Source organism: Rhinoderma darwinii, chromosome 10 (genome assembly GCF_050947455.1).
Source record: "Rhinoderma darwinii isolate aRhiDar2 chromosome 10, aRhiDar2.hap1, whole genome shotgun sequence".
NCBI classification, from domain to species: Eukaryota; Metazoa; Chordata; class Amphibia; order Anura; family Rhinodermatidae; genus Rhinoderma; species Rhinoderma darwinii.
This window is the reverse complement of record NC_134696.1, coordinates 98249102-98267649: the sequence shown is the minus strand read 5'-3', so window position 1 is coordinate 98267649 and position 18548 is coordinate 98249102. Positions and strand designations below refer to the sequence as shown.

At 40.4% G+C, this 18548-nt stretch overlaps 1 protein-coding gene across 2 annotated transcripts in view; it reads right to left on the bottom strand.

Moving 5' to 3' along the window:
• Positions 1 to 18548, bottom strand: part of HAMP (hepcidin antimicrobial peptide) — a 33702-nt gene that overhangs the window by 10732 nt on the left and 4422 nt on the right. The window contains exon 2 of one of the 2 annotated variants that reach the window (XM_075839037.1): positions 12927 to 12995. In XM_075839037.1, coding sequence (XP_075695152.1) covers positions 12927 to 12995 — 69 coding nt within the window. The remainder of the gene's footprint in view (positions 1 to 12926; positions 12996 to 18548) is intronic. The other variant, XM_075839039.1, reaches the window with a different exon arrangement.

The window sequence follows — 18548 nt, the reverse complement described above, 5'->3', positions numbered from 1 at the left end:
ATCTGCGTTCTGGGATTGTCCTTGGCTTGAGGTTTATAGTGCGACATTCACCTAACTCGATTATTATGGAAATAGACGCCTGATTAGCATACTAGTCCTGTTCTCATTAATTCTCTCATGCCAAGAATTAGAGGTTCCAGTCTACACAATTCCATCCCTGCCCCGTAGCCGTTTACTGTGTGATGGAGCAGTCATTTGTAATGTGTCCTCCACCACCGGCCGCCGAGTAATTCTTGACATTTTTTTCTCCACATAATCTATAGTGCTGCTCTTAGCAATATTAAATCTGTTCTGAAAATGGACAATATTACAAAATCATTGCCTGAGTAAGTTTTAGAAGAGGTAGCGTTCAACTCACGGGGTTACTGTAAGGACATTGACCGCTGCATTAACCTCAAACACATCAGCGTATACCAAGCACAGCAGAAACAGTCTGCCATAAAACAGCTAGTATTCTCTGGAAGGCTGCAGTGAATCCAATGGGTGGTGTAATATTGGTCATACTTAAAGGGGTTGTCCAGGCACGGACAACTAATGACCTATCCACAGGATAGGTTATCAGTATAAGATCGGTGGGGGTCCGACACCCGGACCCCGCACCTATCAGCTGCTCCGGCGGCCTCCGGGGCGCCAGACTTTATGCAGGACACACAGAGTTCAGAGCCGGAAGCAGCACTGCAGCTATTCCATGACCGAATCCATCTGCTTTCGGCATGGATATCCGGTGTTCGGATGCAGCCGGAGCAGCTGATCGGTGTCGGCTCTGGGTGTGGGACCCCCACCGATCATATACTGATAAACTATCCTGTGGACAGGTCATCAGTTGCCCGTGCCTGGACAACCCCTTTAAAGGGAGCCCACCCAATAACAGAAGTGCAACTTATTAGGGAATCGCTATATATTATTATTCTCTAATATATTACAGGTACACCAAAAATGCTTAATATAATTGGAATTAAATGTAGACAGGACCGAGATGCTTTTCTTTAGGGGGAAAATTTTTTTTTTTTAGGTTATAAATCACCAAACAAACTGGTATGGGACCCTCATCAGACTAAGACGCCCATCAGATCAATGATATTCTTGCTTATATTTTAAGGAGCCGGTCTAGGATGACAATTACCCATACTCCTAATCTACCCAAGTCCCGCCCCTGAGGAAACTCATATTTTCCTATGTGATTACAATTTCTTCTTAGTTAATAAAGAAATAGTAGTCATGAGTTACTGACCCTTAGGTGGTCAGTAACTCATGATAAGTCAACAACATACTTTGTAATATTTTAAAGGGTAGGTACAGGGTGGAATTAATCTTTTCCACTATTCTGTCTAAGTCCCGCCCCTGAGGAAACACCTATTTCCCTATGTGACCACAAATCCTTTTTGGACAATCCTGCCCATTTTGAAGTTGGGGAATTGAGCCTCTTTAATATGGTTGGGAGATATGGAATAGATTAGAAAGGTAGTGTCATCAAGAAAACCCTTTCTCAAAAAGTAGCTGCGCATCAATCAACGTGTCCGGTACCTAAAACCCCTGGTGATATTACCTGAAGTTTCAACTGGCCATACATTACACACCCGTCATTCACATAAATGTCCGACCATGTAATATATGGAGGGGTCGTTTCCAACCGAGAGGGATCAAATCGTATTTTACGGTTCATAGAGAGAGGTCCCAAGTGGGAGACCCCCTTTATAGTGTCCATATACCCTTATAGGGCCTTATGACAGGACTTGTCTTAATAAGATATCCCCTTTAAGTGCTACTTTAGCACTTTGTACTTAGAGTACTTGCCAATATTTAGATTTAACTACTAGATAAAATAAGCCGCCATAGCTTAAAAAAAAACCTACATTTAAAGGGCCACATACTGATATTTAGAAATGGTTTGAGGGGCTGAGGTTGTCTATGAAACATTTAGTATATATTATAAGACTGTCCATGTATAAATAATGTGCAGTATGGTTTCAGGAATTTCTTATAAAACCATATGTCAATTTTTTTTCTGCGCTCCACTTAAAAACGCATAAATATTTAAAAAAATAGAAAAGCAATTATATTGTATACAGTGCGGGGCCGATATTACCTCCTGGTGCACATTACAGAGGAGATATCACCGCTCGGCGTCTTCTGTATCGTTCCAGAACTGAATTCACTGTATTTGCATCTGTGGGTTTGCAATATTTATATGTTTTAAGCGGATTGAATAAAACTGATGTATGGTTTTATACATTCGGAGGCAGGAGGGGACGTGGCATCTGGGACATAATTCATACACTAGTGGAAGAATCCAACGGCAGAAAATTCTGCGGAGACAAATTAACATGTTTATCACTTAGTACAATATCAGAGCCTGGCTGGAGGGATGAGAAATAATGGAAATATGCGCAGATCCCTCTAGAAACTCATATTTATAGGAACGGAAGAGTAGATAGATCTCACGACATACAGGACATTGTAAAGATTGAGGCGGAGAAGGCACAAGCATCGGAGGGATGTGATCCTACAGACTATTGGGTGGAGTTCTTCCCAATTCTGACCCAGATTTCTTGGTTTTTCCCCCAAAATGTCCTTATTTTATATGGATGAGGGGTAGACTGGTTTTGCCATTTGGGCTTCGTTTGGGTTCGGCAAGTTGGCAGTGGAGAGAATGACACCTTCTGATTGCACGATCTGCAGCAGCTTCTGATATAACGGCATGTAAAGGGTGTTAGCGGCCACCAAAGTCACAAATCAATCCCAGAGGGACAACGACCCCTATAAAGGAGGGAATGAGATATTTGGGGACTCGTGAGGTAGGACGCCCACTGATTCTCACAATAAAGGGACTGCACAGAATTCTATAGTGTCAGAGTCCTTCACAACTGGTCAGAGATTTTGACACTCTTCATTTCAAACACAGCTCTTCATCATGTTACAATGAAACATAGAGAATACTGACACTGTAACACCTGGGGTACAAAACAATAACACACTGACACTTGGGGTACAGGATAATGATACACTGACACTTGGGGTACAGGATAATGACACACTGACACTGTAACACCTGGGGTACAAAACAATAACACACTGACACTTGGGGTACAGGATAATGATACACTGATACTTGGGGTACAGGATAATGACACACTGACACTGTAACACCTGGGGTACAAAACAATAACACACTGACACTTGGGGTACAGGATAATGACACACTGACACTTAGGGTACAGGATAATGATACACTGACACTTGAGGTACAGGATAATGACACAATGACACTTGGGGTACATGACACTGACACTTGGGGTACAGGATAATGACACACTGACACATGGGGTACATGACACTGACACTTGGGGTACAGGATAATGACACACTGACACTTGGGGTACAGGATAATGACACACTGACACTTGGGGTACAGGATAATGACACACTGACACTTTGGTACAGGATAATGACACACTGACACTTGGGGTACAGGATAATGACACACTGACACTTGGGGTACAGGATAATGACACACTGACATTTGGGGTACAGGATAATGACACACTGACACTTGGGGTACAGGATAATGATACACTGACACTTGGGGTACAGGATAATGATACACTGACACTTGGGGTACAGGATAATGACACACTGACATTTGGGGTACAGGATAATGACACACTGACACTTGGGGTACAGGATAATGATACACTGACACTTGGGGTACAGGATAATGATACACTGACACTTGGGGTACAGGATAATGACACACTGACACTTGGGGTACATGACACTGACACTTGGGGTACAGGATAATGACACACTGACACTTGGGGTACAGGATAATGATACACTGACACTTGGGGTACAGGATAATGATACACTGACACTTGAGGTACAGGATAATGATACTGACACTTGGGGTACATGACACTGACACTTGGGGTACAGGATAATGATACACTGACACTTGAGGTACAGGATAATGACACGCTGACACTTGGGGTACAGGATAATGACACACTGACACTTGGGGTACAGGATAATGACACAGGGACAGACATACCATATGCATTTGCAGAAGGGTCCAGTAGATACAATTTTGGGGCCCAATGTAAGTTCCTGAGTTGATGAATTAATCTTACAATTACTGGTGGAGTGTTAGATATATGGGGGGGGGGGGGGCACTATGAGAATCTATTGGAGATCAAGGGGCCCATATACTGTTCTTGTACAGGGGCCCTCTGCTGTCTGTATCTGCCCCTGTAATGATATATTGATAATTGGGGTCCCAGTAGAAGGACATTTGACATTTGAGGAACCGTCCTATGAGTAAGTAAGATCCAGTGCTTCATGCAGCAGAATCCTGACTCCTCCATCTTTATTGCTGGTTGGGGACGAGGCTTTATTCTCTTCTCAGTAATAACATGAATAATTACTCACTGCATTAACATTCACCAACATTTTGTTTAGAAAAGCATCAGAAAACCAGTGATGACCCCTGAAGAGCACGGTCAAGACATTCTTCTCTCTTTAAATTGATGTAGACAAGCGGCGAGATGTGAGAAGTAACGCGGGAATCCGCCCTGACTATATGTGGAGGCAAATCTACCACAATCCACGAAAAACTGCTGCTATCTATCTATCTATCTATCTATCTATCTATCTACCTATCTATCTCATATCTATCTATCTATCTATCTCATATCTATCTATCTATCTATCTATCTATCTATCTATCTATCTATCTATCTATCTATCTATCTATCTATCTATCTATCTATCTATCTATCTATCTATCTATCTATCTATCTATCTATCTCATATCTATCTATCTATCTATCTATCTATCTATCTATCTATCTATCTATCTATCTATCTATCTATCTATCTATCTATCTATCTATCTATCTATCTATCTATCTATCTATCTCATATCTATCTATCTATCTATCTATCTATCTATCTATCTATCTCATATCTATCTATCTATCTATCTCATATCTATCTATCTATCTCATATCTATCTATCTATCTATCTATCTATCTATCTATCTATCTATCTATCTATCTATCTATCTATCTATCTATCTATCTATCTATCTATCTATCTATCTATCTATCTATCTATCTATCTATCTCATATCTATCTATCTATCTCATATCTATCTATCTATCTCATATCTATCTATCTATCTATCTATCTATCTATCTATCTATCTATCTATCTATCTATCTATCTATCTATCTATCTATCTATCTATCTACCTATCTATCTATCTATCTATCTATCTATCTATCTATCTATCTATCTATCTATCTATCTATCTATCTATCTATCTATCTATCTCATATCTATATATCTAACTATTTATCTATCTATCTATCTCATATCTATCTATCTATCGCATATCTATCTATCTATCTATCTATCTATCTCATATCTATCTATCTATCTATCTATCTATCTATCTATCTATCTATCTATCTATCTATCTATCTATCTATCTATCTATCTATCTCATATCTATCTATCTATCTCATATCTATCTATCTATCTATCTATCTATCTATCTATCTATCTATCTATCTATCTATCTATCTATCTATCTATCTATCTCATATCTATCTATCTATCTATCTCATATCTATCTATCTATCTATCTATCTATCTATCTATCTATCTATCTATCTATCTATCTATCTATCTATCTATCTATCTATCTATCTATCTATCTATCTATCTATCTATCTATCTCATATCTATCTATCTATCTATCTATCTATCTATCTATCTATCTATCTATCTATCTATCTATCTATCTATCTATCTATCTATCTATCTATCTATCTATCTATCTATCTATCTATCTCATATCTATCTGTCTATTTCTCTATCTATAATCATCGTCATACCTCCTTGTGTGGATCAGGGGTAAACAATGGTAGGTTATGTTACACAACATAGTCCCTGTTAGCCAATATCAACCCTACTGAGATACAGTTCCACACCTGGGTCCATGACTGTGGAGTTGGGTGATTGTGCAAGTTTTTGTTCTATCAAATAATGGGATATATGGAAATGTCCTACCTTTATATTACTAATAACACAATGTATGTCACCCAGGTAGAAGTACGTTATCTTCTGTGTTGTGCCGGTAGCTGGACAGATGGACCGTCAGATAGTATAAGTCAGACACCTCCGTAACAACAAATATACGTTGTCTCATATTATATCTGGATATACTTGACTATGTTCTCATGCTGAGTATCACACATTATATTTTCAGATTAACCTGCCCAGCAGCCAAATATCCCTGGAAATGATATTCAGCCGCGTTGTCAACAGAGTATGTGGGATGTTCACACGTTCATGGAATCTCATGAATACGTGACAGAGAAGATTGATCCAGTCAATGAGCAAACGTTTATGTAGATAACTAGAAAGAAACTAGACTTATTGTTTTAGGATGATTGGTGTAAAGCCACATGTTAGGGCTAATTAATTACTGAACTGTTCTTGAGCTCCATCCATTTTGCCAGTTCCCCAACCTGCCCTGCCACCATTGGGCCAGTTTATGTGAAATGAGGATGATTGGGGTGATTGTACAATCTATGGTTTACAGGTCTGGGGGCATAGTCATTCCTGCCATAGAGGACGGCCATACTAATGGTGACATTGTGCTTGGAATTAGTGCTATGGAGATCATGGAGAACGTCTTTAATACCATGGAGCTCATGGGGCTTGTCCTTAGTGCCATGAAACTCATGGAGCTTGTCCTTAGTGCCATGGAGATAATGAAGCTTGTCCTTAGTATCATGGACAACATAGAGCATGTCCCTAGTGCCATGGGAATCACAGTGTTTGTCCTTAGTATCATGGAACTTGACCCTAGTGCCATGAAGCTCATGGATCTTATCCTTAGTGCCATGAAGCTCATGGAGCTAATCCTTAGTGTCATGGAGCTCATGGATCTTATCCTTAGTGCCATGAAGCTCATGGAGCTAATCCTTAGTGTCATGGAGCTCATGGATCTTATCCTTAGTGCCATGAAGCTCATGGATCTTATCCTTAGTGCCATGAAGCTCATGGAGCTAATCCTTAGTGTCATGGAGCTCATGGATCTTATCCTTAGTGCCATGAAGCTCATGGAGCTAATCCTTAGTGTCATGGAGCTTATCCTTAGTGTCATGGAGCTCATGGATCTTTTCCTTAGTGTCTTGAAGCTCAGAGATCTTTTCCTCAGTAGCATGGAGATCATGAAGCTTGTCCTTAGTTTAATGGACATCATGGAGCTTGTGCCTAATACCATTGACATCCTGTAGCTTGACCTTCGTGCCTTAAAAATCATGAAACTTGTGCTTAGTATCATGGAGCTTTTCATTATCCTTAGTGCCATAGACATCATGGAGCTTGTCCATTGTACAATTGAGCTCATTGAGCTTGTTCTGGGCATCATGTAGCCTCTTCCTAGTGCCATGGAGATCTGAGAGTTTGTTCTTAGTGGCATGGAGCTCAATGAGCTTGTCCTTAGTGCCATGGAGATCACAGAGCTTGTCCTTAGTGCCATGGAGATCACAGAGCTTGTCCTTAGTGCCATGGAGCTCAATGAATGTGTCCCTAGTGCCATGGAGTTCATACACTTGTCCCTAGTGCCATTGAGCTTGTCCTTGGCATTATGAAGTTTATGGAGCTTGTCCATTGTGCCATGGATATCACTGGGATTGTCCTTAGTGCCATGGAGCTCATACCTACAATTCTCCATCTCTGAACCTCTTCTTGTTGGCACATGGGGGTCCGACCATGACACAGATATCCTACCAACTGTCAGTGGCCATGGATATCTGCCTTTGTATTGTCGCCCTCACTCATTGTATTCAGTATATGTACCAGCAAATAATGTAATAATGCCAGAGTCTTATGAATGGGCTATAGATAACCCGCAATTATCATATCCTTTGTCAAAGATCTGTGCCATATATAATAGACCGTGCCTGAGAGCTCAGATGGTTTAAAGAAAGATGAACGGAGACTGAACCTACTCTTATATATTAGGGAATTATTAGGGAATGGCTGCATAAAATACATTTCCTTAAGTGCAGGTTGATCTTATGTCTATTGAGTATGACCCTACGTTCAGCGGGACCACCCAAATTAAAAAATAGGGGCGTTCCACAGTTTATGAAATGCGACTTAAAGCTAAGGAATAAATAAGCAAGAGGGTCACATCCAAACATATGTTATAAGATTGCGTCCATGCAACTGAATACTATTATTTTGATCATTACCATCTGCCTCCTCAGCGTTGAAATAGTTAAGCCCGCCCTGTATATCGGTGCCTTATAAATAAATGATGGGAATAATAATGGAAGGTCTGGCAGGGCAGCGTTTATGTGCATGGGAGGGGGGCACAAAGTGTCATTGCCCACACTTCATCTGTTGTGTTTAAGAACGTGAAGCTTGGCAGGACAGGCTGTGTGCGAGAGAGAAGCTTGCTCAGCCTTACCCACAATGCACTGCTGCTGCCGGGTATAAATAGAGTGGGCTATGGTTCAGCTCATTTCGTTGCCTAACAGATGTTTGAAGAAGTATCAGAAAATGTGTGGGTCAGCATTGCGCCAAGGTCTTTCCAATCGATGGTGTCTGTCTTATGGTCCCATCAATCTTTGATTGGCAACATTGTATCCATAGTATCCAATGCGGGGAAGCACTGAAGCAGTCAGCTACACATTCCCTGCCTCCAAACCAAGTGTTAACCCAGGTGCCGGCTGCTCCGTTAATTAACCGTTACATTATTTTTTCTTCTTCGTGCGTTAAGGTGTTTTTCTGGTAATACGAAGGAGCTATAATTGTCATAAACCGTTTCCCAGGAATCTCAGTTCTTAAAGAGCCACACTGTTATTTATCCTGGCTGAAGAATACTATGTAACAATAATTACGTTCTTGGTTGAATTTCTACGGCCACCCTATTTTCTCTCAAGGCTTTACAGAAGGTTACATCATGCAAGGCAGGGAGCAGAAACTGTCCGTAAGCACCATAGATGCTCCTGCAGCTGTAATGGTCCTCATGGATCTGAAGGACCTAGCCCAAGTTGGCACCACCCATGAGGAAGTTGGTTAGAGCTAAACTGGGTCAAGCTAGCCCAGGTTGGCCTGATCCACCTTCTTCATGGGTGGTGTGACCTTGTATGATGATGCATAGGTACCACAATGCTACCACACAAGGAATGGGTAGGTCAACCTGAGGGTCACACCATTCTCCTACAAGTGGTAGGAAGGTGGTGAAGAAGCATGAGGGCTACAGTCCTGGTATTTTGAGATTGTTGTGGAAAGTACTATCACCAGTATTAGGTTCTAGTTTGACTTTGGGTACAGTGGACCCTCTTCTCTACAGTATGTACACTCCTGGAAGTTTGTTTTTTAGAATTCCAATAGACAAACGTACTTGGCGGCTGTCACGGTTCTGGGGTATCCACTTGGCTGCTCCGCCACAGCGGAGTAGCAGCTGGCCAAACAAGAGTCAATGATAGTCTTTATAACTGGAGTACATGGACAGAAGTCCTGGCTGACACTTGACTTGGCAGACTCAAGCACAGATGACACTTGGCACAGAAGACACTTGGCACAGATGACACTTGGCACAGATGACACTTGGCACAGAAGACACTTGGCACAGAAGACACTTGGCACAGATGACACTTGGCACAGATGACACTTGGCACAGATGACACTTGGCACAGATAACACTTGACTTGATACGGAAACTTGACACTTGCAATGCAGTTGTCTCGGACGCTTGACTTGACACAGATACTGGATACGGGATACAGGAACACAGGATACAGGATACAGCTAAGGAACTATTTGCTAGAGAAATATGGGTAAACTCAACAACGCTGAGACAAAAAGGAAGAGGGCAGAGTCCTATGTAAAGTCCAGGGTGGATAGGGATTGGTTAGGGAAAATAACATTTGTACACCCTACAGGAATCAGCGGGGAGCAGCAGCCGTGATTGCTGGCGTCTCCGGGGAGGAAGACGCCAGCAACATGAGAGTGTCCTGTGGTCGCGGCTGCCGGCAAGTAGGACGTGGCAGCGGCACAACAGTGGCTTCATTAACTCATACATTGGTGTGGAGCTGGTAGTAAAAATTACTGACTTAGTAGGATGGTGTTTATCCTGCAGTAGGAAAATGTTCACTCCCTGGTAGCTCAGGAGGATGGCATCCTGGTGACTGACTAGTCTAGTCTACTCCATGGTGACTTTGTGAGATGGTGTCCCTTTCCTTGAAGATCCAGTAGTTCAGATCACTTTTCCTGTTGTCTATCGTGCTCATTATCTGTTGCCAAGGCTGTCCCGTATTCCCTAGTCAAGAGAACATCATGCAAGGGTCTCAACTCTAGAGGACCACAGATGTCCCCTAAAAAATAATAAATGCCCATTAATAGGTGCCCTGCAATGCATCGAGCACTTATTTTGCTTTATCCCTCTTTGTATTTATGGGAGAGCCCCGTAGCAAAGCTCAAACTGTGCCCCCATTATGGTGCCAGATTTTGCCCCCTGGACAGAAGTGCCTACTGTTTGTTTTTCCCCCCTCATCCTCCTTTCCATGACCCTTGTGCCAATATCCCACCCCCCTATTTGCCAACAATAAAGTTCTGGAGAGAGGAGACTCCAGAAAAGTTTATGCCCCCATCTTTCCGTACCAGGATGATCCCACTTGAAATGTGGAAGATTCCATTAATAAGAATATATTTGGGGATTGCTATTCATGCGGTTCCCTGTGATATTCCTCTATTTTCATCTTTGTAATGTAGAGTTTTATCTGTTCTGAGCAGTGCGGCGCCATCCTGGTTAGATTTACCTTCAGTGGTAACCTGCTAAATATTCTCCAAACCGTATATACCTGTTCTCAGCCCGATGCCTGCCAACAGGACTTGGCTACGTGACATTGCTTAACAGATGCTAACACAGATCTGTAGGTTTCGCTGACATTTAGTTAACATCGCTCTAGTGATATGTAATTCTGCATGCCGCAAATATACAAACAAGAGTCCGTTATCCAGTGCCAGGAAACCCAGTTGTATTTGCATATGGTTCCCCAGCCAAAATATCTCATCTTCCCACCTCATGATGTAAAAGACAACATAACGAGGGCTCGGAGAGATGGAATCAAATATTATTAAGGGTAGGAACAAACTCAGCCTGTTCAGGGTGTATACGCTGTGTGAAGCTGCGCAGCGTATCCGCTCTGAACTCCGCAGGGAATGCCGACCGTAAAAGCCTAACCCATTGTGGTGCGTTTTTTTTGGTGAAGTTTCTGCCCAGAAAACAAAAACTTTTATACTTACCCCCTCCCTCTTTTCTGTGCGTAGTCCGGCCTCCTGGGATGACGTTGCAGTCCGTGTGACCGCTGCAGCGGTCACATGGGATAAAACGTCATCCCAGGAGTGCGGAGAGGAGAAGAAGCAGGGAATTCTGGGTAGAACTCTTTTTTTTTTCCTACTTGAGATTTTTGCGGCGGAATCGCTGTGATTCCGCCGCAACTATCGCAACACATACCACTTTTTTGCGGGTTTAGGCACCGAATTGAATTCAGTGGGGAAAACCCGCAACACGAGAGCAGCGATTCCGCAGGATAAATTGACATGCTGCGGCTGAAAAAAAAAAAAAAAGCACCGCAGCCCAATTTTCAAGCGTTTTTTCGGCTGTTTTTTTCCAGTGTGGGGGGAGACTAAATTTGTTCAAATCTCACCCACACTGCTGCTACTGTATTACGCTGTGGATTTTCCACAATGAAATCCTTTGCGGAAAATCTGCAGTGTTTCCACTTAGTGTGTTCTTACCCAAAGAGTTAATAATGATCTGTTGCACTAGGTAATTAAACGGTCGTCTCATGATAGACATTGGTGGCACATAGCTGGGATATGCCAATGTAGGATCGGTCGAGGTTCAACCGCTGTGACCCCTGTGAATCACGACAAAAATTATTTTCCCCTTTGTTTCCTGTTGACTCAGCTCAAGTGGAGCTGACATCGCTTTTCTAGCCGCATGCGTTCTAACCAATATTCGGATGTCTTTTCGGAAACACTCTAACCTGTCGTTTCAGGTGACTTTTCCCGATTAAGATGTCACGTGTGTGTACATAAGAAACTACACTATTTCTGACTATTCTATCACTTGTTTATGGCATTTTTACCAGTTTTCCCCTCTGTATTCTCTATATCTAATTGTCAGTTTTCCTTGAGTGGACGGAGAGACCTGCTGCTATGATGTTTCCCCTACACTGCACATAGAGAAAAGAGGAAATCCTGCTCCCCTATCTCTCTGTAGTACACCATCAGTCACAGCCGCAACATGGAGGACATTATACAGCGGTACTGAGCATCATAACTGTGAATCCAGGATGAGATAGAACACTTACTAGAAGCTGCAGTAGCGTCTTTATGTGTCGCTCTGCCTCTGTCTCCCTCCAACAGCTCCTTCCCCCTCCCCTCTCCAAAGACTTTTATTGGCAGCATGTAACCTGATCCCTCAGTAAGCTGATAATCCATCTCGTCTCTTAAAACATAAGATTATTTGCTTTCTGAAGTGGCATTTCACGTGCTAATCTTCATAGGTTAATGCCAGCTGTCTAAACTATCTGATTTGCTATAGTCACTGTGACATCTGCTTATCTTATCTCAGGCAGTATGATACAGTGTCATTAATCCTCCAGTGAAAATGAGATGATAAGATTGTAGATTGTAATATGTTGTAAGTCTGATGAGCCACCCTCTATAGGTCAATATAAGAACTGCAATATTTTATAATTTCATGGATACAACAAATAAAAGATCATTGCCAAAAATAAATTTTTTATTACAATGTCTCTTTAAATAAGGATTTAGATGAATGTTCTGCTTCGAAGAAAGTCATAAAAAGCTATTTATTCCCTGAACTCACCATGTTTACCTCAGAGATGTCACTTCGAGGATTCACAGATACATCAGAAGCTTCTTTATATCCAACATCCTACAAAGAGGAGAGTAAATAAGGAAACATTAAGATGGAAGTGGCCTGGTGGTTAACCTGACTCCTGCATTATGTATGAAATGGCCCTGTAGCTGCACACTGGGACTTGTGACCCGTGTGACCTCAGAAATTGGACATGAAGTCTAAGTGCCAATTAGAGTGTCAGCTCTGATGTAAGGATTGTGCGTTGTACATGCTGCACTTTCTAATTTGATAAAATTTTTGATGAATTTTCAGTTGTCATATGTAGGGAGGCTGAATATGAAAATTGTGTATCCACATGAATTTAGCTATTAATAATTCCCATCTTACATGGTTAAGAAGTTTACAAATTTTCCTAATTTTTTCTTTCATTTTTCATTTTTCCCTCCAATGCTACACGATGAACATAAATGCCATATTTTCCAGTTTTCTTTCTTTTGTGCTCATTGTTAACTTCTTTTGAGCAATGCACTGTTTTTTAACAGCGAAGAGTGGGTGGACGGAAATCACTGCTGCACTGAGCACGTCTGGCTCAAAGACGTTATTATCACTATTTAAGCTCATTCTGTGATTGATCTGACAAATTCAGTAGATTATCGTTTCTACATCAACACTGACAATAAAACTACTGTAAAACTTCTATTTATGTGCAAGAATTTAACTTCTATAATACTGCCCCCTATATACAGGTATATAACTACTATAATACTGCCCCCTATATACAGGAATATAATTACTATAATACTGCCCCTATATACAAGAATATAACTACTATAATATCGCTCCTATATACAAGAATATAACTACTATAATACTGCCCCTATATACAAGAATATAACTACTATAATATCGCTCCTATATACAAGAATATAACTACTATAATACTGCCCCTATATACAAGAATATAACTACTATAATACTGCTCCTATATACAAGAATATAACTACTATAATACTGTCTCCTATATACAAGAATATAACTGCTATAATACTGCTCCTATATACAAGAATATAACTACTATAATATCGCTCCTATATACAAGAATATAACTACTATAATATCGCTCCTATATACAAGAATATAACTACTATAATACTGCTCCTATATACAAGAATATAACTACTATAATACTGCCCCCTATATACAAGAATATAACTACTATAATACTGCCCCCTATATACAAGAATATAACTACTATAATACTGCCCCCTATATACAAGACTATAACTACTATAATACTGCCCCCTATATACAAGAATATAACTACTATAAGGGCGGGTTCACACATGGCGGAATTTCACTTAAATTCCGCTGCGGACACTCCGCAGCGTTAATCCGCAGCGGAGCCGTTTCTCCATTGACTTTCACTTTAATTTAGCAGTGTTCGTTTACACGATGCGTACAATTCCGCTGCGGAGCATAGGCTGCGGAGCGGAATGTGGTGTCCGCAGCATGCTCTGTCTGTTGCGGAGCAGTGGCGGACTGGTTGCGGACTCATGGCGGAATTTCTCCATTGACTTCAATGGAGAGTCAAAATTCCGCAATGAAGTCCGCAGATCTTATGTGTGCTGCGGAGCGTATTGTTTTTACTACCATGACATTTCTTCATTCTGGCTGGACCTATGTATTTCTAGGTCTACAGCCAGACTGAGGAAGTCAATGGGGCTCCCGTAATGACGGGAGCGTTGCTAGGAGACGTCTGTAAATAGTCACTGTCCAGGGTGCTGAAAGAGTTACGCGATCGGCAGTAACTGTTTCTGCACCCGGGACAGTGACTACCGATCTCAATATACATATATCTGTAAAAAAAAATATAAGTTCATACTTACCGAGAACTCCCTGCGTCTGTCTCCAGTCCGGCCTCCCAGGATGACGTTTCAGTGTAAGTGACGGCTGCAGCCAATCACAGGCCAAGCACAGGCTGCAGCGGTCACATGGACTGGAGCGTCATCCAGGGAGGTCGGGCTGGATGCCGAAAGAGGGACGCGTCACCAAGACAACGGGCGGTAAGTATGAATTTCTTTGACTTTCACTAGGGAAAGTGCTGTCCCTTCTCTCTATCCTGCACTGAATAGGGAGAAGGGAAGCACTTTTCCTGCAGTCCGCAGCGGCCAGTCCGCATCAATTTTCTGCACATTTTGTGCAGATCCGCAGCCGTAATCCGCAACCCGGATTAGGTGCGGCATTGATGCGGACAGTTGCGGAGGAATTCCGCCATGTGTGGTCATGCCCTAATACTGCTCCTATATACAAGAATATAACTACTATAATACTGCCCCTATATACAAGAATATAACTACTATAATACTGTCCCTATATACAAGAATATAACTACTATAATACTGCCCCTATATACAAAAATATAACTACTATAATGCTGCTACCTATATACAAGAATATAACTACTATAATACTGCCCCTATATACAAGAATATAACTACTATAATACTGTCCCTATATACAAGAATATAACTACTATAATACTGCCCCCTATATACAAGAATATAACTGCTATAATACTGCCCCCTATATACAAGAATATCACTACTATAATACTGCCCCTATATACAAGAATATAACTACTATAATACTGCTCCTATATACAAGAATATAACTACTATAATACTGCCCCCTATATACAAGAATATAACTACTATAATACTGCCACTATATACAAGAATATAACTACTATAATACTGCCCCCTATATACAAGAATATAACTACTATAATACTGCTTCTATATACAAGAATATAACTACTATAATACTGCCCCTATATACAAGAATATAACTACTATAATACTGCCTCATATATACAAGAATATAACTACTATAATACTGCTCCCTATATACAAGAATATAACTACTATAATACTGCTCCTATATACAAGAATATAACTACTATAATACTGCCCCTATATAAAAGAATATAACTACTATAATACTGCTCCTATATACAAGAACATAACTACAATAATACTGCTCCTATATACAAGAATATAACTACTATAATACTGCCCCTATATACAAGAATATAACTACTATAATACTGCCCCTACATACAAGAATATAACTACTATAATACTGCCCCTATATACAAGAATATAGCTACTATAATACTGCCCCCTATATACAAGAATATAAGTATTATAATACTGCTCCTATATACAAGAATATAACTACTATAAGGGCATGCCCCTATATAAAAGAATATAACTACTATAATACTGCCCCTACATACAAGAATATAACTGCTATAATACTGCCCCCTATATACAAGAATATAACTACTATAATACTGCCCCCTATATACAAGAATATAAGTATTATAATACTGCTCCTATATACAAGAATATAACTACTATAAGGGCATGCCCCCACGTGGCGGTTTTCCTCCGCAGCTGTCCGCATCAATGCCGCACAGAATCTGCGTTGCAGATTCTGCGGCGGATCTGCCCAAGATGTGCAGTAAATTGATACGGACTAGCTGCTGCGGACTGCGGGAAAAGTGCTTCCCTTCTCTCTATCAGTGCAGGATAGAGAGAAGGGACAGCACTTTCCCTAGTGAAAGTAAACAAATTTCATACTTACCGGCCGTTGTCTTGGTGACGCGTCCCTCTTTCGGCATCCAGCCCGACCTCCCTGGATGACGCGGAAGTCCATGTGACCGCTGCAGCCTGTGATTGGCTGCAGCCTTCACTTAGACTGAAACGTCATCCTGGGAAGCCGGACTGGAGACAGAAGCAGGGAGTTCTCGGTTAGTATGAACTTCTATTTTTTTACAGGTTGCTGTATATTGGGATCGGTAGTCACTGTCCCGGGTGCAGAAACAGTTACTGCCGATCGCTTAACTCTTTCAGCACCCTGGACAGTGACTATTTACTGACGTCTCCTAGCAACGCTCCCGTAATTACGGGAGCCCCATTGACTTCCTCAGTCTGGCTGTAGACCTAGAAATACATAGGTCCAGCCAGAATGAAGAAATGTCATGTAAAAAAAGCAAGACGCATCCGCAGCACACATAACATGTGCATGACAGCTGCGGACTTCATTGCGGAATTTAGAATCTCCATTGAAGTCAATGGAGAAATTCCGCCATGAGTCCGCAACCAGTCCGCCACAACTCCGCAACATCCATTGCATGCTGCGGACACCAAATTCCGCACCGCAGCCTATGCTCCGCAGCGAAATTTTCAGCCTCGTCTAAACGAACTCTACTAAATAGAAGTGGAAGTCAATGGAGAAACGGCTCCGCTGCGGATTAACGCTGCGGAGTGTCCGCAGCGGAATTCAAGAGCAATTCCGCCACGTGTGGCTTTGCCCTAATACTGCCTCCTATATACAAGAATATAACTACTATAATACTGCCCCCTATATACAAGAATATAACTTCTATAATACTGCCCCTATATACAAGAATATAACTACTATAATACTGCCCCCTATGTACAAAATATAACTACTATAATACTGCCCCTATATAAAAAAAATATAACTACTATAATACTGCCCCCTATATACAAGAATATAACTACTATAATACTGCCCCCTATATACAAAAATATAACTACTATAATACTGCTTCCTATATACAAGAATATAACTACTATAATACTGCCCCTATATACAAGAATATAACTACTATAATAAAGCTCCCTATATACAAGAATATAACTACTTTAATACTGCCCCTATATACAAGAATATAACTACTATAATACTGCCTCTATATACAAGAATATAACTACTATAATACTGCCCCTATATACAAGAATATAACTACTATAATACTGCCCCCTATATACAAGAATATAACTACTATAATACTGCCCCTATATACAAGAATATAACTACTATAATACTATTCCTATATACAAGAATATAACTACTATAATACTGCCCCTATATACAAGAATATAACTACTATAATAAAGCTCCCTATATACAAGAATATAACTACTTTAATACTGCCCCTATATACAAGAATATAACTACTATAATACTGCCTCTATATACAAGAATATAACTACTATAATACTGCCCCTATATACAAGAATATAACTACTATAATACTGCCCCCTATATACAAGAATATAACTACTATAATACTGCCCCTATATACAAGAATATAACTACTATAATACTATTCCTATATACAAGAATATAACTACTATAATACTGCCCCTATATACAAGAATATAACTACTATAATACTGCCCCTATATACAAGAATATAACTACTATAATACTGCTCCAATATACAAGAATATAACTACTATAATACTGCCCCTATATACAAGAATATAACTACTATAATACTGCTCCTATATACAAGAATATAACTACTATAATATCGCTCCTATATACAAGAATATAACTACTATAATACTGCCCCTATATACAAGAATATAACTACTATAATACTGCTCCTATATACAAGAATATAACTACTATAATACTGTCTCCTATATACAAGAATATAACTGCTATAATACTGCTCCTATATACAAGAATATAACTACTATAATACTGCCCCTATATACAAGAATATAACTACTATAATACTGCTCC